This window comes from Lissotriton vulgaris, chromosome 1_1 (genome assembly GCF_964263255.1).
Source record: "Lissotriton vulgaris chromosome 1_1, aLisVul1.2, whole genome shotgun sequence".
NCBI classification, from domain to species: domain Eukaryota; kingdom Metazoa; phylum Chordata; class Amphibia; order Caudata; family Salamandridae; genus Lissotriton; species Lissotriton vulgaris.
The window spans coordinates 1,025,437,713-1,025,464,021 of record NC_141685.1 but is presented as its reverse complement, the minus strand read 5'-3'; the positions used below and the strand labels follow the sequence as shown (position 1 = coordinate 1,025,464,021).

The following is a 26,309-nucleotide window of genomic DNA, read 5'->3' as shown; positions in this document are numbered from 1 at the left end:
TACACCATCTCCACCACCAATGACGATGATGACACCTCTAAATTTCCTCTTAACAATCTTTATATTTCTCATGCCAAGAAATCTTTTTTGAATCCGCCAATGGCATTACGAACGTACCGAAAAGGTTGGGAAATTATTTGCATATCAATTACGCCAACAAGAACCCTCCAGAGTAATTCCTACAATGAGAAGCTCTGCTAGTGCTCTACCTACACACCCCTCAGATTCTTTCCCATTTTCAGACATTTTATGAAACACTCTACACGTTTACAGATTGTTCAAATCATTCAATAGAAATCTCTTCTTCTCCAAACTCACTCTTCCAAAATAATCTCAAGAACCGCACGATGAGTAGGAAGGGGATATTTCAAGTGATGAGATACTTGAGGCAATTGATTCTTTGGCTTCTGGTAAAGCATCGGGTGAGGATGGGCTCCCTATTGAATTTTATAAATTTACCAAAAACTACACAGTCCCAATATTGGTTTCTGTTTTCGTCAAAGCTTTACATACGGCACATTTACCTTCTGATTTTGTACGGGGCCATATTGCAGTTGTTACGAAAAGAGGTAAAGATCCCTTAGAATGCTCTAGCTACAGACCAATTTCATTATTAAATTGTAGTGTAAAACTTTTCGCTAAAGTATTGACACATCATCTTAGATCGGTTATTACCTCATTGATTCATCCCTCTGAAATTGGGTTTGTCCCAGGCCGTTCATCTGCCAGCCACCTCCTTACTAGCTCGATCATTAGGCAACTGCCATAATAAATTTAAGAAGAGAAAGTTGTACTTTCTCTAAATGCAGAAAAAGCCTTTGATAGAGTAGAATGAGGCTATTTATTCCATACGCTGGAAAGGATGGGTTTCGGGAAATACTTTTTTGCCCAAGCTAATGGTATGTATTTTTCACCCATAGCAGCTGCCACTTGCGGTGAGTTTACATCTTTGTATTTTAGCATTTATCGAGGTACTAGGCAAGGATGTCTGCTTTCTCCTTTACTGTTCCTTTTGGCTCTAGAACCACTAGCTATAACAATACGATCCAAAACTGATATTGATACTGATATTGATACTGCCGTTGGAGAAATTCAGGCATTTCACTATGCAGACAATGTCCTTCTGACTCTCGCATCTACAATCCCCAGCAAATACTTAGGTTTCTCAATTAAACAGGTTTTCAAGCTTTGCTGGCTATGAAATTAATTGGACTAAATGTGAAGTCCTACCGATGACTCCTGTCACTACTATAGCTGCTATTGATAACCTTCCTTTTAAATTGCTACATTCTAAAATATTTTATGTAATATTTAGGGATAGTCCTTAATACCGGCTTAAGGGGCATGATTGCAGATAATTTAAAGCCAATAATTGAATAAACCAAAAATGATTTTCAAGATGCTTTTTATGGTGGTTTTTACTTGCACCGAATACTTTGATTTCCAACAGTGGTCATTTCTAAACCTGTCATTGTTGGGTAGGGTGCAAATAATGAAAATGAACAAGTCTGAAATATAATTATATTTTTGGAATGATCTCACTTTCCATCCCAAGATCTTTTTAGGTCTTGCACCTAGCTTTGCAGTACATAGCATTGCTCGCGCAGCGAGAGACCTCATGTAGGGGCTTTTGAAAGCTGACCACACCTCGTGCTTTGCTTTTGTTTTCGTCAGCTGCTATTGGTTTTTGCGGGCGTCTTTGTAAAAAAGGCAGCATGCCTTTGGTGAAAGGCATGTGCATGTACCAGCTTCTTCAGAAATGTAACTGCCCGTGTCCCAGTGGTGTCTGTTACGTGCAGCAGCGGCACATACAACATTCTCCCTTGCCCCCGCTCCTCTGTGGTGCGTGGGCACCACTGGTCCTCCTTGGAATGGCTTGTTTTTGCCTCTTACACCTAGGGCCATCTGCCATGAATTGCTGCTTAATTTATAAGAGGGGATCAGATGGCATTTCGCATGGACTCTGCTCCCTGATTCATCAGCCGCCTCAGCACGCAGACTCTATCTACCAACCAAACACAGCAACAACATGCCCAAGGCAGGTTCCCATTCAAATACAGGGTGCCAAGCGGCACCCACAAGAGCTTTATTTTACAGCCAGAGTCACAATAGCCAGCTCCCTGCGCCGCTGTGCTTGGTCCCCATGCCCTTGTGGGAGTTGCTGGTGCTAGCACATGGGGGTGCTGAGACGGGAGCCACATCTCCACTGGGACTCGGATCCCATGACCCTGTGGGGTAATGTGCAGCCTGCGTTGGTTGCGCCGAAGGCACGGCTCGGCCAGCCAGCGCTTCCTGCGAGGGAGCAGCGCTTTCTGCTGCACTCTCAAACTTTGTTTGCAAACCAAGACTAGCGCTTAACAGCCTGGGCTCCCCCGAGCACACGACTGCAAAGGATGTGTGCCGCGGGGAGAAAGAGGGACAGTGGTGCGTGCACAGACTGCAACATGTGCACATACACTCAAATGCACACACACACACACACAATCAATCAAGAAATTTGTATAGCGCGCTACTCACCCGGAGGGTCTCAAGGCGCTTGGGGAGGGGGGGTCCGCTACTGCTCGAACAGCCTGGTCTTGAGTTGCTTCCTGAAGGAGAGGTGGTCTTTGGTAAGACGGAGGTGGATGGGGAGGGATTTCCAGGTCTTGGCTGCCAGGTAGGAGAAGGATCTTCCTCCCATGGTGGCTCTTCGAATGCGTGGAACGGCGGCGAGGGTGTGGCTGGTCGATCTTAGTTGGCGGGTGGGAGTGTAGAAGGTCAGGCGGTTGTTGAGGTACCTGGGGCCTAGGTCGTGGAGCGCTTTGTGTGTGAGGAGGCGGAACGTGATTCTTTTGTTGACGGGGAGCCAGTGCAGGTCTTTCAGGTGTCCGGAGATGTGGTTGTGACGGGGGATGTCCAGGATGAGTCGTGCGGAGGCGTTCTGGATGTGTTGGAGTCTTTTCTGCAGTTTGGCTGTGGTTCCGGTGTAGAGGGTGTTTCCGTAATCCAGTCGGCTGGTGACAAGTGACTGGGTGACTGTCTTCCTATTCTCAGTGGGGATCCATCGGAAGATCTTTCGGAGCATGCGTAGGATGTTGAAGCACTATGACGAGACAGCGTTGACTTGTCTGGTCATCGATAGGGAGGAGTCCATGATGAAGCCCAGGTTGTGTGCATGGTCCGTTGGTTTGGGTGCACTCCCTAGGGCCGGGGGCCACCAGGAGTCGTCCCAGGCAGATTGTGATGATCCAAGGATGAGGACTTCCGTCTTGTCTGAGTTCAGTTTCAAGCGGCTGTTCTTCATCCACTCGGCTACTTCTTTCATCCCTTCGTGTAGGTTGGTTCTGGCTGTGGCGGGGTCGTTGGTGAGACACACACACACACACACACGCTCACACTCACACTCTCTCTCCCACACTCTCTCTCTCTCTCTCTCTCTCTCTCTCTCTCACTCTCTCTCTCTCTCCCACACTCTCTCTCTCTCCCACACTCTCTCTCTCTCACACTCTCTCTCACACTCTCTCTCACACTCTCTCTCACACTCTCTCTCACACTCTCTCACACTCTCTCTCACACTCTCTCTCACACTCTCTCTCTCTCCCACTCTCTCTCACACACTCTCTCTCTCACACACTCTCTCTCTCTCTCACACACTCTCTCTCTCACACACTCTCACACTCTCTCACACTCTCTCTCTCTCACACTCTCTCTCTCTCTCACTCTCTCTCTCTCTCACTCTCTCTCTCTCTCTCTCTCTCTCACACACTCTCTCTCTCTCACACTCTCTCTCACACTCTCTCTCTCACACTCTCGAGCTACTTATCTGCTAATATTTTGCCAGGCGCACTTTTTCTCACAGTGCCATGTTAAGTTTTGCTTCCTAAGTGCCATGCCCACGACCGCGTGTCTCTGTGAACCTAGGTGTGTGGAGCGTGGCTGGGAGGGGTGGGGGTAATTGATTGCTGCTTGGGCTTCCGATCCTAACCCTTTCTTGACAGAAGATGTTGCTTTAAAGGGCTCGGAGCATCGGTTCAAACGCAGAGGGCTGTAAAAGAGGCAACAGATGGCAAACTGTAAAACAAAGACCATTAACCCCTGCTCTGCCTAACAGCGCCCACCCCAACCTCCACACCACTACGCCTAGATTATGTTAAAAGGGCGCCCCTCTCGTGGCTTGGAAGCGCCTCGACAACACCACTGGGCCTGTAAAGTTTCAGGAAGAGGCGCGCTAGAGTGGTTGAACTTTACGCACCAGCCCAACAAGAGATGATTAGGTTACACCACAGGGCGAGCGGTAGGTAAGTCGGTGCGGACCCTTCCACAGCCCACTCTCGTCAATGACATTCTTTCCAAGACCGGCGTGGGTGTCAGCCTGTTGGAGGGGGAGGGGGGGGGACTGTAAACGTTATCTTCGGCACTTTTATGTTTTTGAGTGGCAGTAGTAATCTCTGCATCACCCGGATCTCGAGAGCTCAAGATAGTAAAGTGGACAGATAACCACATTTTCAAAAGCCTGACTACCCCCTTTCTGGGCAGTTTCACATCACTCTTTCACTAAACACGCCTAATTCAAACTGCCAATTCTGCAGAGCTAGGAAGCCCCCGATGCTAATTCCTTGTGTTCAGCAACACTAACTCTAACAAAGGTGAAACCGATTGCATTTCCAATGCAATATGTCTCGCATTTGTTAAAGTTAGAGCTGTTGACAATGTTTTTTACTTTTGCTTTTTACACCATTGGCAATAGTGCTATGCAGTTATAATAACTCCACTGCAAATACAACCACAAAAGTAAAAAACATTGTTAGTTTCAACACCAATAGCTCTAACTTTAACAAATGCGAGACTTATTGCATTGCAAATTCTTGTTTTATGTTGATGTCCCCTGTTTCCCAATTTGTATGGGGCAGTAACAAACCATTTTTGAGTGGTTCCAAATTGTTTCTTATCTGCGAAGGGGGGTTTATGTCTCCTTCATTTAGAATATTACTGCATAGCACAACAATTTGCTCATTCAAATTATATGTTCAGGGGTTGTGGAATTTAATAAAATATCTATTTGTCCTTGGGGCAGGTTGCTTCATGAATCTACTTGTCCTGTAACAAAATCCACTTGTTCCTTTGGTGTCATGTAGTGTGGTGACAAATTAGGGCAGCAATCTCCTATATAAGAGCTCTTATATAGCCTCTCAGATTATGCCAGGGCTCCTACCATAGTAGTGTTTGGATATGTGCAAACCCCTTATGCTGCCACGTTTCTGCAGATCTACATACTGGGGCTGAAGGTAATGGTAAGCAATATTTCCAGGGTTAGAATGCTCTTTTGAGTCTGTGCAAAACCTACTAACTTGCTTGTTTTAAGGGTTTTCAACAACTCTTATCTAATCTTTTCCCATACTGAGAAATGTTGGAAATCTACTCCTGACAATGGCCGACATAAACCTTCTTCCAGAGTTAGGGAAAAAGTGGTTGGAGGAAAAGTGACCTTGCAAACACTCAGATTTCACAAATCTAGACATGCATATTTGCTCATGCTAAGATTCAGTTCACAAATAATTTCTAGGAGTACTATTTCTTGTCCTACTGATGTAAATTCTTAGGAATTCTTGAAAGCCGGATAGCTGCACTTAATGCAAGGACATATACCATGGGTGCACATTTGAGGCTTTCTTTAATAATTGGGCCCCTAATTTGGTCTGGAGTTGACAGAGACCTTTTGTGTTTATTAAAATGTTGTCTCTCTCTCTGTATCGACTGGCTTAACTGTGAGGGGCTGCATTCTGCTCTTTCACAAGGAGCATATTGGCACACAAAGTAGTTTTGTTCAGTGCCAGTAACTACTGTGGCAGTGTTTTTGCTTTTACCAATGTTTTTTTATAGTGGTGAGGGCCCAGCAGCTCCCACACCAATAAGGTTTTACAATAACCATGCCAAAACAATTCACACATTGACACAACTAAAAAGGTGACCACCAATTTAAGACCTACCGGCTTTGCCAATGCTTGTTTATTTTTGTTTTCCATACTCTTATTGCAACTGGTTGCACTGATTTTTCCATTAGGAATATTTTTGGGAAATACTAGCATACATCAACATGTTACTAAATGATGCTGCAAAGAAATGGTAAGTGAAATTTTACAGTAGATTAGCAAAATGTTTTATTTCAGCTTTCATTTTTTGAGGAACATTTTATTTTGAAAGCAAAGAATCATCAATCTTGCTTTCAAGCATCTGCCAACATTTGCATCAAATCAGAGAGCATTCTGGGAGCATTATACATAGCATCATATTGCTAAACTTTGAAAACGTATACCCATTTTTATACTGGAACCACGGTCAGTAGTGCAGTCAGTACTTACAACATATTTATTTATTTATAGTACCCTTCCCTGATCCCTAATGTGGTACTGCAACTGGCAGCCAAAGGGTTTGTGCTGCAAGGGGTTGGGCCTACTTGTCCCAAGGACAAAATACACATGAAAACTTGTTGCCCTTGACCCCAAACAATATGTCCTGGGCGTCGGGCTATAGGAATTTCACATCCCTGCATAATAAAAGGAGCAGGATGGGTATACACTAAACACCCCCCCAACATACACAGACAGTGTGGTGAGGGGGACCACCCCACGCCCCAAGGAGCCACTGAGCAAGCTTCTACCCTCTGTTATTGCTTAACTATCCAAGCTTCATGAGTGAAGCTTGTGCAGTGGTACAGCGAGAGTAGCACAGTACCTTAAAGTAGATTATGGGTTTTTGGGTGGGGATCTTATTCTAGCGTTCTTAGGTTTGGTTTGACACTATCGGAGAAATCGTAGCTTCGGTCGGGAGGTGAAGTTATATGGCCAATTTGACCAAACTCTCTGTAGGGTCACTGTTGAATCCTGTGTAAATGTGTTTTTGTGAGCGCCCAGAGGTACCTTGTCTAATGTTTTAGTGATTCCTAAGTGGCGACTGCTCCCCTAGGCCACCCCTCCCATTCAGCTTGCAGAGGCGATTATCTGTGGTCCTGTGCTGGCATGCCTTTTAGTTTTTCTGCTTTTTTTTAATGTTTGCAGTGATCGCTATATACCTATAAGCATAGCAACGTTCCTTGTAATGTCTGTTTATAATTGTGTGGGTACTGGAATGTCTGAAGACTTTTTTAAAAGATAGTGGGTTTTTCTTGTTTTAGTTTGTATGTATGTGGTATTTCTGAAGCGTAAATGTAGCCAAAAGGATATGGAGTGCTGAACAGGGTCAACAAGGAGCATAGAGTTGAAGAGTAATAGAAGCTGGGTGTGGACAGTTGATATATTGTGATGTAGCATTCTTTAAAAAGGCGAATATTCAACTCTTTCCTAAATCTGAGCCGCATTTGGGTATTTCAGATTGATATAGGGGATGCTGTTATAGCCCTTAGGGCCTATATGGACCTGCTTTCTGGTGTGTGGGTTTTTTACTCCATTTAAAAATATATATTTTAATACACATCTTTGTCTGAGTGATGGAGGTGTCTTTGTTGCAGGTGCCTCGAGAACCTCGAGAGATGGTGAGCTTGTCTGCAAGATAAGAGACGATGGTGGTTGTGATGGCTTTTTAAATAATACTTTGGTTTGAAGATGGTGCAGTCCAGCAAGGGGAGCTAATGTACTTAATCAGAATGGGCTTGATGGGAACGTACTTCAGACTCGGGAGGAGACGTGCTGCAGTAAGGATGACCTTTAAGGTGTACCATTGGGAAATCTGGGAGGCCGTGGAGCAGGGCATTATATCCATCCAGGTGCATGAGTATGAGCATTTGAACAGCAGTTCTGCAGTCACTATTTTGAAGAGTCGTTATCTCTCTTTAGAACAAAGTTGGTTCCAGGCTATCTTTGTTATTTTTTGGCAGCTTTGTGTTTCTTGAGGGTGATGTTGGTGTTCAGGGTGAATATAAGTGATTCGGCACTCGGTGAAACTTGGGATTTGTGCCGTCAAACTTCATGACATTGAGCCAGGTTTGTACTGTTTTTTTTTTCTTTGTTCTCTGCAACTAACAGAAATTCTGTTTTGGTTGGGTTGAGATTCAGCTAGCCAGTAGACATCGAGGTCTGGATGAGGTGCCAGCAGTGTTTGAGGCATTTAGTGCCTGACACCGAGGAGACACTCCTAGAGTTGTGTATTATTGGCTCGCTGGTGATAGTGGATTTTTGACCTTTGAGGTGCCCATCTAAAAAGAAAAATGGTGTATTTTGAAAGTTAGGAGGAGAACCAGTGAAGGATGTTCTGTGAATCTCATTTGAGATTTGGCTGGTCTTATGAAGGTAGGATGGAAGTCTGTTGAAAGCTACTGGTGTTACAGCAATATCTAGAGGCAGGGGTTGTCTTCATCTTTGGTCAACAGGACATAATCTACAATGTATAAAGTGTTTGTGCTGCAGCTTGCTATGAAGCCAGGCTGGCAGTTGTGCAGGAAAGTATTAGCCTCCATGTGCTGTTGGAGTTGAGCAGGGTCTTGGTAGCAGGGCAGGGTGATTGTCTCAAAGCTGGAGTAATCTTCACCAGTTGTAATGTGAGTGCCTGAAGTACGTGTCCTTGAGTTTATTTTGGAACTTTTTGCATAGGTAGTTTGAGGGGTGGGGCATACAGTAAAAGGTTTTTGCGGAGCAGCCGAGTAGTCGGATTTCATTCCAAGGGAGCTGATTAAGTGTGCTAGGTTTGCCTGTGGATTGTCCTAGTTGTTGTCCTGTCTGTAGTGGTATTGCACAGTTTAGAAGAGAGTTATCTGAGGCTGATGTAAGCTTTTGCTTTATGGGATACAGGGGATGTATTGCTACAGTACCTTGAACTGGTGTGTAGAGGTGCGAATCATTACCTTTATTTGCAGTTCCACTGACTGGTCTCTGTTTCGTAGGTGCCCAAACCTTAACCTTTATTTTGACACAATATCTCAATTATATTCTTTAAGTTAGGGTGGCTGTGAAGCCTGGTGGGATGACTAGCAACAGTGTTTTATTGGCGGTTTAATTTTAGATCTTTAACAATAAAGGCTCTGAAATGTCTTTGTTTGTTTTTTATTGTGTTCTAAACCTACTGTGACATCATTCTCCAGATGTCACCTTTACATTTTGAGGCTCCTTGTCAGCGATCATTGTATATCATCCAACTTTTTGTGTTGACCTGACCTAAAAATAAAAACGGAATGTGGATCGGAGGCCGTCTGTGCCCCATATCTTTTCTAAAGTCTTTGCTTGTTTGGACAACCAAGGTCCCATGTGAGTTTGAAGATTGAACAGTGGTCGCTGGATGTTCTTTTTAATTTGGAGGTACTGAGCCGACTGTGGTATGTCATTCTGAGGCTGCAGTTTGTCCACTGTATGAAACTGAAAGATTGATATGTTGGTCAAGTGTGCCCATCCTTTGTTCTGCATGGTCTTTGGGGGTCTTCTGGGCTGTTTGGGTTTCCTTGGTAGAAGATTGGAATCCGAGTAGTGAGGTGCAGAACTTTCCCAGCACTGTACACCTCCTTCACGTCTTCCTTTGATCCAGACCGGTCCTATCAATAAGGAAAGCTAGAAACAGAGCCGCATCATTCAGTCTCTGTGTGCATGTGTGATGGATGACATATGCGAATGAATGAGTCCCCATTTGTGCATCAAAGGAGTAAAGCGTGCGCTATTTTTAGGTCACGCTGAGCCAGCGCATGTGCTGCTCTGCAAGACATTTAGTAGGGGCTTTAAAAAGTGCTACCACAAGCTTTGGCTGGCCTAGCGCTTGCGTTCATGTGCGCGTACACCGCCAACGTTCAGCTTCCAATCAGGTGCCATTTGGATTGCTTTCTCAACGCTCCTCCGCCCCTCCCCCGCCACGTCTCTCTTTAATTGCTAACTTATGTGCAAACGTGCTGGTTTTACTTTCGCTCGCACGCGCACCACTTTTAGGTCTGCTACATTGTATCAATCTTTGGACAGTGTATTAACTACATCTTTTTTTTTCTCCGCCGTTTTTCCATCTTAGGAAAGGAGCTATTCTACTCTGCCCCTCTATATTAGGACATTTGTCATTCTCATTATGAAATTTGATTAACTTAACCTTTTTTTCCTACATGTGTATGAGTTGGAAACAGTACGTCATGTTCGTCACTTTGCTCGTTCACATTGGGGTATCTGGTGAGACAATAAAGTAATGTTGAGGAATGTAGGTGATTGGATATCTTACCGCACGTAACACTTTAGCCATAGGTCAAAACCACGTTAGCGGCATATGCCAGGTTTAGCAGGGCGGATACATGACATCAAAGAACCCTGTATCCCGAGGCTCTGAATCGAGAAAGAAGTAAGTACGCGTTATTCACTGTCCTTAGTTTTTATTTATGCCCCATTGGTTGCAGTTATTAGCATTACCTGGTCTGCATCGTTTCTGGTTAAACACACATGGCTTACTTGCAATAATAATTTTATCAAGATTCGGCCTAGAAATCTTTCAGTAGACAATAAAAGACATATGTTTAATATAATTGCCCATTTTGTCTGAAGACAGGACTTCAGAGAGCAATCTCAATAGGGTGACCAGGCGACCCAGTTTTAATCCGCTGTCCTGGCAAATTTCGACATATATGGCTCGTCCCCCGGTTGTTGGAGAGGGCCAAGTGAAAACAGTGAGAGGCACTTTTTTGGGTGTTCCAAAGCAGGGCTAGTTAGCTGCTGTCATAAGTAAGCTTTTTTATTTAACAGGTATGATGCTGGTTTTAAAAATTACATTTTCTTTATTTGCTTAGTGCCCCATCGGCGTTTCTATGTTGATGAGGGGTGTTATTTGACACATTGCCAATAGGTCTCGCCTTTGGGACCTTATAGGTTTTTAGCTTTGCAACACTTGATGTTTTTGCACCGAGGATATTGTGCTGGATAACTAAACATGTATAAGGTCCTAAAGGCGAGACCTATTGGCTATGCCAATGCTTGTATTTATTATTTTATGTACCATTTCACGATGGCAGACTGCACTGGAGGGAGTTTACTGTGCAAAACTGCTTTATAAAAAAAAGAGCAGCTCCGCAGTGAATGGTAACTGCTGGGCCCCAGAAGTGGTGGAACAAAAATTTCTTCAGAATGGGAGGGGAGCAATGGCAGAGCCAATGAGAAATGAGGGATGCAACTGGAAGTGGGCTGGGGTAGCATGGGAGGAACGTGATGTGAGGGCATGGGGTTGAAAAGAAAAAAAAAAGCCTGGATGGAGACCAAAATGGGCAAGCTGGTCTACTCTGAGGAGGGAGCAACATGAATGCGCTGTACTTGAGGGGAGGAAGCAAAATACATAAAAGATGTAAGACAAACAAGATGTAAGACAAATGCAATGTTATGGAGTGCTCAAAGGAAAATAAGTAGTCCCATGAATGAGAAGTGAAAGGATACAAGTCCTCCAATGAAAAGAATGGGCAGGTGGGAGGTCTGAGTGGTTGGCGGTTGAGCTGAGTGCAGAAGCGAAAAAGGGACTGTTAAAGGGGAGGTACAAGAGCGTGAAGAGAGTGGTGTGTTAGGGGGAGCAAATAGTGGATGCTGGAAGGGGGAAAGGAACAGCAAGCCAAACCGGGGGGGGGGGGGGGGGGGGAGGGGATCCCATCTGCAATGGACCAATTGGGAACTAGTTCTATGATACCTTGTCATACAGCTCAGTGTGAGCACTTGGATAGAGGTGGAAGGATGCATCCAAACAGGCAGTGGGTGACAGATGAATATTCCATCAGATTGAGCCTGAAAAGTCTCAAACCAATGGTTGAAAGATTTTGTTAGGAGAAATCCTATGGTTGAAAGTGTCCGCCCAAAATCCAACTTTGTGTTGGAAGCTGTAGGTCTGTTTGACAGCTGCAGTGTCAAAACCCAGGCTTTGGAACGGGCTGAAAAATACACTTGTACGTATTCTTGCATTTGTGCCTTGATCTAAAAGGCCCCTGCTATAGACAAACTAAAGAGCGCATAATATGCTAGTGGCATTAAAATCCTTCTGTGGCTTAAGTACATCTGCATACAGACTTCCAAACCTAGGGCACCATGTTGGTCTTGTATTTTGTTTACTTGCTGTAGTTCCTGCTAAGTGATAAGGTTGGTTGCTGCAAGGTACCTAAATATTTGATCACTTGTATTTAGTCTGGCCGTGAAAAACTGCGGCCAGTTAATGGCTTTTTCAGACCGCACACAAAATAAAGGTTGAGCCCTTTCCCTTACTTGTAGTACACATGGCACTCTTGCTACAATACTTTGTTATGGATTTGAGGAGTAAATCTGGAGAGTCAGGAATTGCAAATAAATGGTAATTTGGGAATGGTCAAAGATTCAAATTTACTTTCTTTTGGGTAGTCTGTCGATGATAGGGAAAGCAAGGGACAAAAATATGTGCTTTGCTTATCACACTCCTGCATTCTAGTTCAAGCACCAATTTGCATTAATGGTGTGCTTGTTCTCAGAATATACGATTTTACCTTTTTACCACTGCTTTTGGGATTTGGGCCTTTTTTTAATGCATCATCCTAAAATCATGGAGTGTTCGACGTGTCATCAAGGTTTGGTGAGAGAACACATACAGCAAGTAGAAAAAATGATTATAATAGCTGCCTACCTGGCCTTTACCAATTACACCCTTCGTGGTGGTGGTGGTGGTGGTGGTGGTGGTGGTGGTGGTGGTGAGATTTCATATTTGCATTAAGCATTCACATTCTAGAAGTACATCGAAAAATTAAGAAATCGGATGTGGAACGTCATGACAATTTGCTACCTACCTACCATCATTGAGTAGTATGACGCAAAACCTGGCCTTTTTATATGCTCTAAGTGGACAGGCATAATTACTGCTTCGTGTTCTTAATAAATACGTGCACTCAGTGCGCACGGAGTGGAGCTTAAATAGGGCGAGATTCCCGATAGGTCTCCAGATATTGCTCTTGAAGTCCTATACAAACGCCGCAAGTCACAGAAAGAAGTAACAAAGCAGTAAAAAGGCAACACCAAACTCTGCAAGGAGCACAGACAGCAGTCCCCCCACCCCCATCATGTCTTGAAGAGACAGCGCAAGTACTCCCTATACGAGACCTAAAAGAAACGACACACGACAATTTATAGGAGCATGCATGCGTGGTTCCCGCCAACAATATGACACGGGCAACCTTGTCAGGCTTTTTATTTTTATTATTATTTAGCTGTGCTGCAACATTTGGGATGTGGTACATTATTGCTGTAAACCAGTGGCAAAGCCAGTGGGTACCAAACAGATTTACTTTCCCAATGCATGTTTTTCTCGGTTTGTGCCAGACCGCCACTGAAAAATCTTGACAATTTTTTCCATATCGTGTAATGTAAAATTCAGGGGTTTCAGAGGAATGAGAAGATACTCACATACCCTATTCTGCACAAATATGTAAATAGTGGTGGAAGTGAAAGACGTCTGACAATTAACCTGAATTTCTGCTTTTTTTTGTTCTTACTAGGTGAGCCACATAAACATGATCCAAACTTCAAAGGCCCGGTCAAGGAGAGGTGAGTGTTTCACTGACTGTTAGCTACCTCTGTGGGTCAGATGTTGCATACGAGGGGTTCTTTTACAGAATGGAGTTGACCGATTGGGTACAGTGGGCAGCCTCTGTGTGTTTGTATGCTGGGGCACCTAAGGGAGGGACGTGTGTTGAGGAGTACAGGCAAGCATCAACTTCGGGTTAGTGGGCTTAGGCCACAAATGGAGTGGACATACGGGCTATAGGGTGGAATAAAAGCATTCATTTGGTGGGGGGAGGGGGGCGGCATTTCACAGATCGATGTAGGCCCCTGCCACTTCAGTGTGGAACCTGTTCATATGACAGGGCATAATCTGCTTTATCCACGACGAGGATGGTACCCAGAGTGGCACAAACGTGAGGGTGAACAAAAGTTGACGTGCATGCTCATGTGCTGGTGTGTGCAGTGCTATTCTCCCTATATGTTGCTACCCCCACTTCATTACCCTATTAACAGAGTGCCCCTCTTAGTGTATGGCAAGTCGAAGAAGCAGCTGAGCATAGCACAGCAATTTCCCAAGAGAAACCCAGTGTCTCACATTATGTGTCATACTGGGTAGTTACAGCTCTGGTCTATGGGTGCAGGTGGTGCATAAATGCTTCATTTCGAGAAACAAAATTGTGCTGGTGCCTAAAGTTGTACTTAGGAGCCCACTGGCTCCAAATGTTGAGGTTGCTGAATGCTATGGCCGACTAATTTTGATTCCATCTAATGTCTCTTTCTTCAAAACTCTACACAGCTGCCTCTGTACAATATTTCTCTTCCATCTTTTTTAGGTCGAGCATTCAAGACCTTTTTTATATACAATAGTATATACTTATTATATACTTGTATGTGTATGTACTTTGTGGGCTCTGGAGATCAGATCTAGGACTTGTCTGCTTCCACTTTGGAACTTTTTTTTCTGTTCAACTGCCTCTATTTAACTGTCTTGATAGAAAACGACCAGCAGAGGTCCGTAAAATACCAGAATTGCTTTCTGCTTAGGGACTTTCTTTTTTTAATTTCTCTGGCAACTGCTTCTATTTAACTTTCTTGATAGTAAACTACCAGCCAAGATCAGTAAAATACCAGAATCACTTTAGCATTCACTAGATTCCAGTCCATAGAAATTATTTTCCACGAGCACCAGTAGACCATAATATTTTTTTTCTAATACTGTATTTTCAGTGATATGACCCCTGAATGCCCTGATTTTATATTCAAAACCTATGCTTTGGACTATACCATTTCCCGCTGAAAGGCAATATTTCTCTCCACGTGTTCCTATACCTGTTGTGTCATGCAGTTTGGTGCTTACTTTCTTACCATGTAAAAGAACAGTCGACGTTTCAGAACCCAGGCTAATCTGCTGCATAGCTAAATACATATAAGGTCTCAAGGGTGAGATTGATTGCATTGCAAATGCTTGTTTCTTCAGTTTCTGCTGTTCTCTCTTTTGATCTGGGTCAAAGCCTGATGAGGAGTTAAAAATCAAGTACTGATCACCAAGTATGTTAGCTGGTTCTCGCCACCTACACCCACCGATCCAAATGAAGCACTAGGTACAGGCTCGATTATCACTAAATTTACCATCTTCCATCTGCACAGGAAGTGACACTGTTGTATTTCCCTTCATTCATCTGCACAGGAAGTGACATCACCTCCTGCCTTCTCCCTATTCAATCAACTCTTAAGGGTATCCAGGCGTTCCCATCAAAACGCAGACACAGACCAGGGCACACACCCTCAAACTACAGAACACACATTCCAACTGATGCTCATTAACATACGCCCTGCAGTACTCGATGCACCAGCCATCCCAACCATCATCACCTAACACAAGCTTTATCCTGTAACCATCGAAACATGGTTAACGTCCACTTCTTCACACATCCTATACTTTCTTCTTCTCACAGGGTACAGCATCCATGGCATGGACTGTGCACATAAGAAAGGAGGAGGCCTCGCTGTGGTCCTACTCCCTAGGCAAGCAAGGACTGCGTTAATAAATTCTCAGACCTTCTCATTACCTCATCCATTTGACATGCCCACACCACCCTCCTTGGTGAGTCAACCTCCCAGACAAAACAAGCTAAAGGACACCCCTTTCAGCCTCCTCAAACTCAACATGCTACACAGCATGTCACACAACCAACATACTCCAGAGATCACATCCTCGATTTGTCTTCTCAACATCAGTAATAATACAATAGAAATCGCTCATAACTCTCGACTGGTCATACCACTTTGCCATCCAGATCACCCTTCTCAGCATCCTACCAGCAAATCGAGGTCAACACAAAAGAAAAGACCAGATCTTCAAATCCTTCAAATACTTCCCATAGTCACCATAATGCTTGAACTCCTCTCACTCTACCAATGGTTTGTCCAATACCAGAACCCTTCTAAAGAACTTCAACAATTTTTGGAAGATCTCCTTACCTCTTGATACTGAAGTCCCTCCATGCAACATACAGACAGCTCATTACATCAGCCAAAGCAAAGTACTATACCAACACCATCAATGTAGCCACTTACCAAAGCAGAACGCTGTTCAAGACAATTGAGCCCTGCATCTGCCCCCCGCTGGACCCACCTATTCATCACTATAGAAAAGGGCAATACCATTAGACTCCTCAGGGAAAAAAATACAGAAGTACAAGACACCCACAGCTTTCCCTAGAATCCAGCAATGGCCAATTTTCAAAGCTGTATCTCTCTCAGATCTCAGTCATACGCCTCTCCCTCAAAGCCACTTCTTATGAATATGTTGTCATTGTCCTTCATCAAAGTTCTCTCAGATGCTCTCCCAATCCTACTTACTCCCTCGTGCAAGCATTCTTCCCAGAAGCCTCAAAACAGGCCAGATTCCCCCAGTCCAAAAGAAATCTGGTAGTTGGCGAGGTCATCCGTGTCTAGTGTAGACCACCACTCCCCTTCCATCCATCTGCAGGAGGATTGGAAAGGCAATCTGTTTTCAACTCCAATATCAAATTGGTGCTAACCATCTCCTGCACGGCTGGTAGACTTATTTCAGACCTTGCTGCAGCACAGAGACCGCTACCGTAAACAATGTAGACGAGGCCCTCTTGACCACAAATGTGGCTATCCCCTGCCTCCTGATTTTACTGGACCACTCAGCTTCCTACGTCACAGTTGACCATCATGAACGAATTCTTATCATGCAGACAAGCTCAATATCGCTGGTGGTTCTTGGCACACCCCCAGCCATGACCCTATCAGACTGCAGACTAAGAAGTGTAAAACATAAAAAAAAGATAGAAGGAACAAGTCAGCAGGCCTTTTCCGTGGATGCACCCAGGATTTGGAACAACATCCCCTGTGTCTATCAGGACGTCCAAAATTGCTCCAGTTTAGAAAAGAGTTGAAGGCTCCTCTTTAAAGAACAGTACATCAGAATACATTAACCATCCACAGCTCGGCTTCCTCTTCTATTACTCGTTGACTTTATGCTTGTCTCTGACCATGTACACTGTTTTTTGTTTTAGCAGATTTTATATAGCGCTAATTCGACCCGGAGGTTTTGGAGTGCTTTTAAATGAGCACCAGTTACGTTACACAAGGACATGTTCATTTTTTAGATAGGCACAAGGAGATTAAGGGATTTACCCAGGATCACCGATGTGGAGTCGACCCAGAGGCTCGAACCTTGGATTCCCAGCTCCAAAGTAGTCCGTCTAGCTGCGAGACCACATCCTCTCCCCAAGTGTTTGCTGCCTTTTGGCTACATTTGCCAGACCCTCCAGCATTTCGCGATTTCGCGATTCACCAAAAAATCGCGAAATCAGCTGGCAAGCGCTATGGGCGCAATATTTACCAAACTGCCCGTGAAAAAACACTCTCCCGGTAGGCATGAAAAAATGAAGCCATTTTATTGGCTCTGCGCCCATACGTCATCCCGTGAAACTGCGCTTTACAGCCGTATTTGCTTCCTGGATTATTCACCATAGTTATGAAAGAGGAGCGAGAAAAGCAAAGTATTGCTTCTCTTCTCTCCAGCTGCAGGCTCGACTGGAAATAATGTAAAACAATTAGGATTCCAGCCCCGGGACGGGCGGGGCGCGCAGATAAGAAAAAGGACTGTGTTTTCCTTTCTTGCACACACAATACACTGTGTGTGTCTGCTCTGCCGCTTCAACTGCCCTCCCCCCTTTCTTTCTTCCTCCCTTTTCTTCCTTCGCTTTGTCTAGCACCTTCTCTCTGACTGAAAACCCTTATTTCAGAAACGGTTCTCCCCCTCTCTTTTCTTCGTTCGGTGATTTGTTTCCTTGTGAAATGGATCCAAAAAAGAAAAACATTGTAATTGATGTATTTTTGTGATATTTTACAGATCCAAAACAGTGCTTGAAATGGATTAATAGAAGTGCAGGTACTCTGTAACAAAGTACCTGCTTGTTTCTGAGAAGTGCCGGCACTCTCTCTCTCTCTCTCTCTCTCTCTCTCTCTCTCTCTCTCTCTCTCTCTCTCTCTCTCTAAATAAGTGCTGGGTACTTCGTACTGGACAGTACCGGCCCAATGAAAGCAATGTTCCAAAGTGTAGCTGTGGGAATAAAAGGTTCAAAACATGAAAATAACTAAACCAAGCCAAACCGAGTGATAGCAAAGTGGGATGATTGATTTTATTCATACCCAAACACATTTGCGCCACTCTACAGAGTTTGCCAGTGAAGCTCTACTTTTGTTTACTTGTCTTTCTTTGAATAGCGTTGTTTTCCCCTGGGCGGGGAACTAGTGCACAAGTGCTGGAGGCACTGCAACACATGGATTGGAAAACAAAATGTGTACTGCGTCTCGGTGTTCAGAGAATTGGTCTTTTTACTATACTGCTTACATTCTGTAAGGATATAGGCAATGGACACTGAAATGGGTCCATTCCGTGCCCTGTAGTCGTGTTCTTAACTTTTCAGGTAAAAGCACTCCCTGATTTCTGAATAGTGAGTGTTAAAGTAACCATGTTTTTCCTGCTTACATTTCACATGCTTTACTTAATTTTGAATTCCCTATGAGTATTTTCTTTTTCCAGGATGATGTTACTTTTTTTGTAGGCAGCATATTGCTCTTGTCTAGTGCGTAATTTAAATTGAGCCGCATCCAGGTGTTTATAGCGGGCACAATTGGGTTATAGTTGAGACAGGGCGAGTTTCTCTCAGTGGTTGGTATGGTGTTTAGTGGGGGAGAGGATGTGACGCCATGGTCAGAGCTACTGAATTTGGAACTGGGGAACCTGGTTCTGTAGGATGATTATTGCGAGATGTCTGCCCTGTCAGCACTACCCAAAGGGAGTCCTGCATGCAACACATGTGGAGGCTGTACCTCTGCACCCAGGGAGCGATGGGGGGTCTCTGTGACTGCACCAAGGGAGCAAATGGGGGCTGTGCGACTGCAACCAGGGAGCGGTGAAAGTGGTACCCCGTAGGGGTGCACTCATGGGCGCCCAAAAAACCCCAGGGAGAAATACGACCCCCTTCCACAAGGTTAGTAGATTGGAGCTGTGCTTCCGTAGACCTGCAGAAACTTTACCATGCCTATTTCAAATGTTAAAACAGGTTCCGTTGATTTAGGGCTGAAAAGGAATGATTATGAGTAAAATAAAGTGCCGCTATAATGCAGCTAAATTTACATTTTTGTGCCTCTAAATTTGCACTTTTATGCCGCTATATCCTGGGGGGGTCTGATTTGCGCCATAGACATGCCATATACATACATATATGCAGGCTCTCCAAGTGTTTACTCCCTTTTGGCTAAGTTTGCACCATAGACTTGCCATAGACATACATACACGCCCACCTAGAAAAGATAGATTTTTCAGACGGATTAGAGGAGGAGTTAAGACCAGTGTAGTAACATCAAAACTCTCTAGGACTTTAGGAAACACTCAACCATTGGTCAGTATGTCACTTGAACTCTCTGGGTTTTTAGGTCTTGCCTGGCAACCGCAGCGCGAAGCGCTGTCGCAAGCGACTTGCCTCGGAAGGGAGACAAGAGAGTGGCACGGGCATGCCTGACTGGAAATGTGAACGTGCCGTGCATATCTCCTGTCCCCCTTCCGTCCTCGCAAGCCTTCTGTAATTTTATTTCCTATGCGCAAGCGCGCTGAACTCTGAATGTCCTAACTCTCACTGACGGCTAGGTGTGCGGGTTCCTTGCCCGTCTCTTGGCACGCCGCCGGGCTCTCTTCACCACTCGGGAGCCCCGTGTTACCTCTGGTGCCATGCAGTCTGCCCTCTCTCTTCGCCCAGTCCCTCTGATGGGGCCGGGACTTCAGCATGGAGCCCGCAGGCTTCCGGACGTCTTCCCCGACGGTTCCTACTTATTTCTTTGGCAGGCCCTCCCCACGTCCCAACAAAGGCTGCCTGACTTCCGGATTGCGCCGCGCGATGTTGCCTCAATTCTTCAGCTTCAACTGAGCACTCACAGCGCATTAAAACTAGAAAGTCTTGTGAGGCCCTGGAAAGATTGGTTTGCGTAACGAATGTCTCTAAGCGACACATTTTATGTGTGAACACTGGTATGTTGCATGAGTATGTGATTTGTGCGCTGAAGAAAAGGCAGGCGATGAAGGGGAAGAGGGGGGCGTGTAGCGTGGGTATGAGCAAGTTGTGCAATCAGAGTATTGCATGACTGCTAGCTGGAAAGGCACAGAGACGGTGGGGGCGGTGGTGAGGAATCTGTTCCGGAAAACACAGCTGCTTCAACTGTAATTTTTCAGACAGGGTCACCTTTATTTCTTCACCTGAAAACTTTCATTGACTTATTCGTATTAACAAATACCGGACCTTCAAGTAGCCGACGTACATCTTTATTTGTCGCACCAGTCACCAGCAGCTGAATACAGTCTCACACCCTCATCCCACAGCTGTGCGCTGCGCTCAAGCCTGATAGCAAACTACTTCCCACATAGAAACACAACCAATACAGCAGTGCCAACCACGCACTACCCGTTGTTACGGCACCTTGCTTTTCTGAAAATGCGTTTTGGGGCCCCCTATTGGGATTTGAGGAGGTATATAAATGGTACAATAAAATACGCACTTAATTTTTTTTGTTGCAATATGATCAGCTGCCAACAATGCTGTCAGTCTTTTGCAGTGCGGATTTGTTTCTGCTGCGATCTCTTTAACAGACTATGTTAAATGCACATTCTACTTTCCCAGGTTATTGGGAATGCCTACTGTAAATGTGACTGACTCAGTTAAAGGGAACGAGAAGAGCTCTTTCGATTACGGTTTACTTGAAACAGGGATAGGTTGAATTGCTGACAGCTCGTCTTGTGCATGGGTTCTGCCACAAATATTAATAAAATGAAACCATTTCATGAATTTTGGCAGAATATCTATGAAGCGCTTAACAGCGGGAGGTGTTCTGCGTGAGGTCAATCGTAATGCTGCACTCGACAGGAGAGCAACTGTAGCTAGGGAACAAAAGCCAAAGACATACAACATGGATAATGCTCCTCATTTCACTCGCTTTGGGCGGCTAAAGGACTGAATAGGCCCTGCTCGAAATCTGAATTCCTTTAATCGCCGCAAGTGTTAGGACCAGCATTCAGCTCAGAGAGCCACGCCGTGGGCTTGTTATAAAAGGCAGAGAAGAAACAATTCGCAGCGGTGGCAATGCGCTGGTCTGGCAGAGGAACGCGGAGCCATAGACACCGAGCACAGTGGGCGCAGAGTGTGCGGGCGGCTGACCCCTGGGCTGCATGCATAAGGGCGCGAGGCCCTACATATTACGTTAATTTGTTCTTGTATAGCAAGTGTACACCGACCGGTCTCTTAGCGCTTGGAAAGAGGAGAAACAACAGTCAAAGGCGGGAAGGTCTCCAGTTACTGAAAGAGGAATTTAAACCCGATCTAATGCTTCCCTAATGAGAAGAGTTTTTAGTTGTTTCCAGAAGGGGAGAAGTCTGGGTTCTTTCTGGAGATTAACAGGCAGCTGATTCCAAAGTTGTGGCAGAAGAACCGAAAAAACTCTCCCTCCTTTGGATGTGGTATTAAAACGTGGGCAGGTCAACCGTCCAGCTGTGGCTGAGCGCAGCGCGCGCCCTGGCACATATTTAAGTAGATAATCTTTTATGTACCCTGGGGCGTGTCCGTGTAGAGCTTTGTCGGTAATGCACATCCCATTAAACTTCGCGCTTTGCTTAATGGGCAACCAGTGCAGCTTACTCAGCAAGGGAGTGGCATGAGTTCTTCTGGGCAGCCTGAAGATGAGCCTGGCTGCATCATTCAACACTACCTGCAGTTTGTTAGTAAGATTCTGGGGTAGCCCGACATAAAGCGCGTTACCATAGTCAAGTCTCGAAACAATAGCTGCTGATGCTATCGTTCTCATTGACGAGACTGAAAGAAGAGGGCCCAGTTTCCTCAGCTGTCTTAAAAGACCTATACATGTTCCGACCACAGAATTAACTTGATAGATCATAGAGAGCTCAGAGTCGATCTTAATGCCCATGTTTTTCCCAACGGGTGCTGGGTTAGGGGTGACCCCCAGCTCCTGGGGCCAGAACTTATCACTCCAGGGGTTGTTTTTAGTTGAGATAGCTAGGACTTCAGTTTTGTCTGGATTGATTTTTAAGGAATTAGCAGTCATCCAGTTAACTGTGAACCGGAGTATGCTCAGGGCTGACTGTTGGGCATGGGTCGAATTATCAATCTTTAGGATGAGTTGGGTGTCATCCGCGTAGTTGAATACTCGGCAGTCCATTTTGGCTAGCGCGGCCACCAGAGGCTGTAGGTATATATTAGAGGAGAGGGGATAATGCGGAGCCTTGAGGGACCCCACACGAAATGTTGCCCTTTTCCGATACCTGCTCGCCCAGTTGGATCCTCTGCGCTCGTCCTGATAAAAAGGATTCTAACCATTTATGGACTTGCCCCTGAATGCCCAAGTCCACCAGCTGGGTCAGTCATTTTGTGTGGCAGACCGTATCAAACGCCGCTGACAGGTCTAATGAAATTAGGGCGCTCGATTCTTTATGATCGGCCTTAATCCTGAGTTCTTCCAGGACAGATAGCATAACTAGCTCCGTGCTATGATGGGCTCTAAAAGCTGCTTGGCGGGATTGGAGTAGCTTGTGTTCATCCAAGAATGCTGAAATGGTCTTCAAGAGAGTCAACAGAAAAAAGTGGCTAGATAGGGAACATTTGTGACATAAGTATTAGCGACGCAGTCAATGTGTACCACGTAGCCACGGTCAAAAGTGCCAAAGCAAATTTATTTTCTTTTTTGGTTTTTCAAAGTTTCAAAAACACAAGGGCAAACCAAGGACTGTCACGACAGTGATTACATGAATACCATATCTACACATATACAAAGATACAAATATACAATATTTACAATAGGAGTGAAGCAAGGCTAATGAAAGCAAATAAGCAAAAAAATCAAAAAAATGACACACAGATAGCAATGCATCAATACAATATTCACAAATTAATTGAATTAATAAACAGTGGAAAAGTTCGTGCAAAAAGCAAAGGACAACCAGTCCATGGGGATGTAAAACCATGGGACAGGCGGGAATAGATTGAATGGGACGCCTGCCTGCCTGACAACACTGCGGTGCAGTATTTATATTGGGTTGCACAGCTAGGAACTCAGGTGTTAGACAATTTCTTTTCCTAGATGCACCCTTATGCGTGACCGCAGGGTGGTGGTGTCGACGCGTTTCGAACCCGGGAATTTAGGGTTCTCTTCAGGACGGGGACTGGGAGCAATAAGTCTGTAACAAATTACAGAAGGGGTGTCAGAATTATATATCATGGCATTGTAAAAAACAAAAGTACACATTGACTCCACATATGGAGGTGGGCTTTTACCTGCACGTGGCAAGAGATGTGCCTCAGTGTCGGTATTTCGCCAAGAGTAGGAGTATTCTGGAAAGACATTCATACAAAAGGTGCTTAGCACACTGAGCCATAGAGGGATATGGGTTAGCGCATTGAACTTCAACCTATATAAAGTTGTGACTCATACCTGTGGTTCACCAGGGGTTCGTGTTGATGTTTAACCCACCGTGCGGTGCAAAACTCGGGGGGGGAAACGGCTCACATTGTCACAATGTTTTAGAGGCTGTGGAAGACACATGGCATTTAGTATGCGGAATGACCCGGGTACTGATTCTAGACCGATTATGGCAATTTGTGTGACAACTCCTACCTTCGTAAAAGGGTATCTGGTCTCGTGCACCAATTTGCGACCAGAGGGCGGTATCTCCGTGGCCCGGGACCTGTTTGTAAACAAAGCGAGTACGTTTTAGAGAAAGGAGGCACGTCCTCGTTAGGCGGGAGGTGCAGCGATATCGCGGTACGCGCGGGTTGCGGGAAACCTGCAGGTCACTTACTTATTCAGCACGAGTGAATCTCTTATCCGTCGAGTCCACGTCCAGTCAATGGGTGTGTGACGATGCTCGGCTTGGATATTTAAAAGCTACCCGGTCTATCCGCCAATCACGCTGTCTGGGGGCGGGGTTATAGAGGGATCATGGTATATGTAGTTTTTTTTCTCTTAAAATGAGTCAGGGCCCCTGGACGAGGGTGTCATATTAGGCATGGGGGGCATTTGTTCAGGGGTGGCGGGTGTCGCTGTCACCCATAATTCAATACTGCGTGGATCTTAAGGCTTAAGGCTTAAGGAATTGTTGAAGGCGTATTCTTGTCTTTCAAAACTGTTATTTTAATATAAACCTTGAAGACCTCTGCCCGGCTGGGAATGTCTTCAACAATATAGAACTGACTGGGTCTATATTTATTGTGATCAATCTGTTGTCTCCTTGCTTGGGACCACAACCATATGTACAACATAATCACTGTTCATGGAACCTCAACATACTGCATGCATGGTATATAACATAAGTGATACAATATACCCTCTCTCTGGGATCAGTGTGCGAACACCTAGTTAGACGAACTAAGGAGGTTAGTTCTAAAAAGAGAAAATTCAGAACAGCAGAGAAGCCAAGCTCAGCCAGACAATTGAAGTGTGATTCATAGACTCGAAGTCTCGGACATTTCGTTCAAGCCTGTATTAGATGTGTCGAACTTCAGAATTAAGTACGCTTCTTTTTGGGACAAGCGAACATCAGGGTCACCATTGCCACCCCTGATCACTGCCAGGACTGTCCATCTGATGTCTTGACTGGAATGGTTCTTTTTTGAAAAGTGAGATACAAGTGGGGCTGTCATCGTTTTATTGTTTATTCTTGAACGGTGTTGGATGATGCGCTGGCGGACCTCCTGCGTGGTTTTGCCGATGTACAACATATTACATGGGCATTGGATGGCATACACGGTGTATTTGGTTTTGCAGTTTGTGTGTTCGTTGTGACGCCAAAACTTCTTACCATCAGTGAAGAGGGACCCCTCAATTGTTAGTTCACAGACGGAGCACGTCCCACATTTGCGATGGCCCGTGACTGGGTTGGCTCCAAAGATGGTGTTTTGGAGATCCTTTTTTGGTGGAGGTCTGGTGGATGTTATCATTTGGCCAATGCTCCTGTTCTTTTTAAGGGCAAATAGGGGTGCACCGACGTCAGGGAGGATTTCCTTGACCAGATGCCAACTTCTCCTAATGATTTTTTGCAGTTGGTTGGTATGAGGGCCATAGGTGGAGACACACACCATCCTGTCCGTCGCGGGTTTGGTTCTTTTCTCGAGAAGATGTTCCCTAGGTGTCCATCTTGCTCTTTTCATAGAGTGTTTCAAAAGTTTCTGGGGGTAACCGCGTTCCTGTAGCTTTGCAGTCAAACCTTGTCCATGGAGTTCAAACTGTTCGATGGTGGTACAGTTGCGTCTCACACGGAGGTATTGGCCATAAGGGAGATTATCCCTTAGGCTTCGCGGATGGTAGCTCTTGTAATGAAGAGCATTGTTCTTGTCCGTCTTTTTCTGGTACAGAGAACATGACAGCACGTTGTCTTTAACTGAAATTTCTACATCCAGAAATGGGAGAGTTTTTTCATGGTAACTGAGACTGAATTTGATGTCCGGGCTTCTGTTGTTCAGCCACACATGAAATTCTTCCAATTGTATAGATGTACCATTCCACACGCACCACACGTCATCTATATATCGGAACCATTGTCCAATTGAGTCTCTGTAGGGGTTATTATTCAGAACAAATTTCTCTTCGAACTGGCCCATAAACAGGATGGCCATTTCGGGGGCGAAGGGGCAGCCCATCGCTGAGCCTTTGATCTGTAAGAACATTTCGTCCTCGAAAGTGAAGAAATTTTTCTTAAGAGCCACTGTTGCTAGGGAGATGATGAATTCTGTAGGCACCCTGTGGGGACGTGGTCGACCCTCCAGATATAGTTCCATCACATCCAGTCCATCTTGTTGGGGTATCTGTGTGTATAGGGAGGATACATCCATGGTGGCTAGCAATTGGCTGGAAGAATCAAACCTCGATCTTGTTGATAAAGTCCATGGTATCCCTCAGATAGGATGGCACCTGGACAACGAGGGGTTTCAGGAATACATCCACAAATTTGGAGATGGGCTCGAGAACAGAGTCGCACCCGGATACTATTGGGCGACCAGGTGGTATTTCAGGGTCTTTGTGCACCTTGGGCAGGAAGTACAGATGTGGAGTGCGGGGATGTTGTTTTATCAGGTATTGCGATTCTTTGGGTCCAAGGATCCCAGCTTCCTTTGCCGCATTCACCAATCCTCTTATTTGGTCCTGAATTTGGGCAGTTGGGTCATGGCTGATCTTACGATACCACTCTTGATTGTATACATGATTCCGTCCCTCTGTCCTGTATAGCTCTTTCGACCAAAGGACCACTGCTCCCCCTTTGTCAGCTTGTCTGATAACTGCTTCCTTCTG

General features: G+C 45.1%; 1 protein-coding gene across 4 annotated transcripts in view; it reads left to right on the top strand.

Annotated features, from left to right (window-relative positions):
• SLC44A2 (solute carrier family 44 member 2 (CTL2 blood group)) overlaps positions 1-26,309 on the top strand; it is a 376,289-nt gene that overhangs the window by 158,806 nt on the left and 191,174 nt on the right. For all 4 annotated transcript variants that reach the window (XM_086961742.1, XM_086961734.1, XM_086961726.1 and 1 more), the window contains exon 2: positions 13,418-13,466. In XM_086961742.1, coding sequence (XP_086817868.1) covers positions 13,418-13,466 — 49 coding nt within the window. The remainder of the gene's footprint in view (positions 1-13,417; positions 13,467-26,309) is intronic.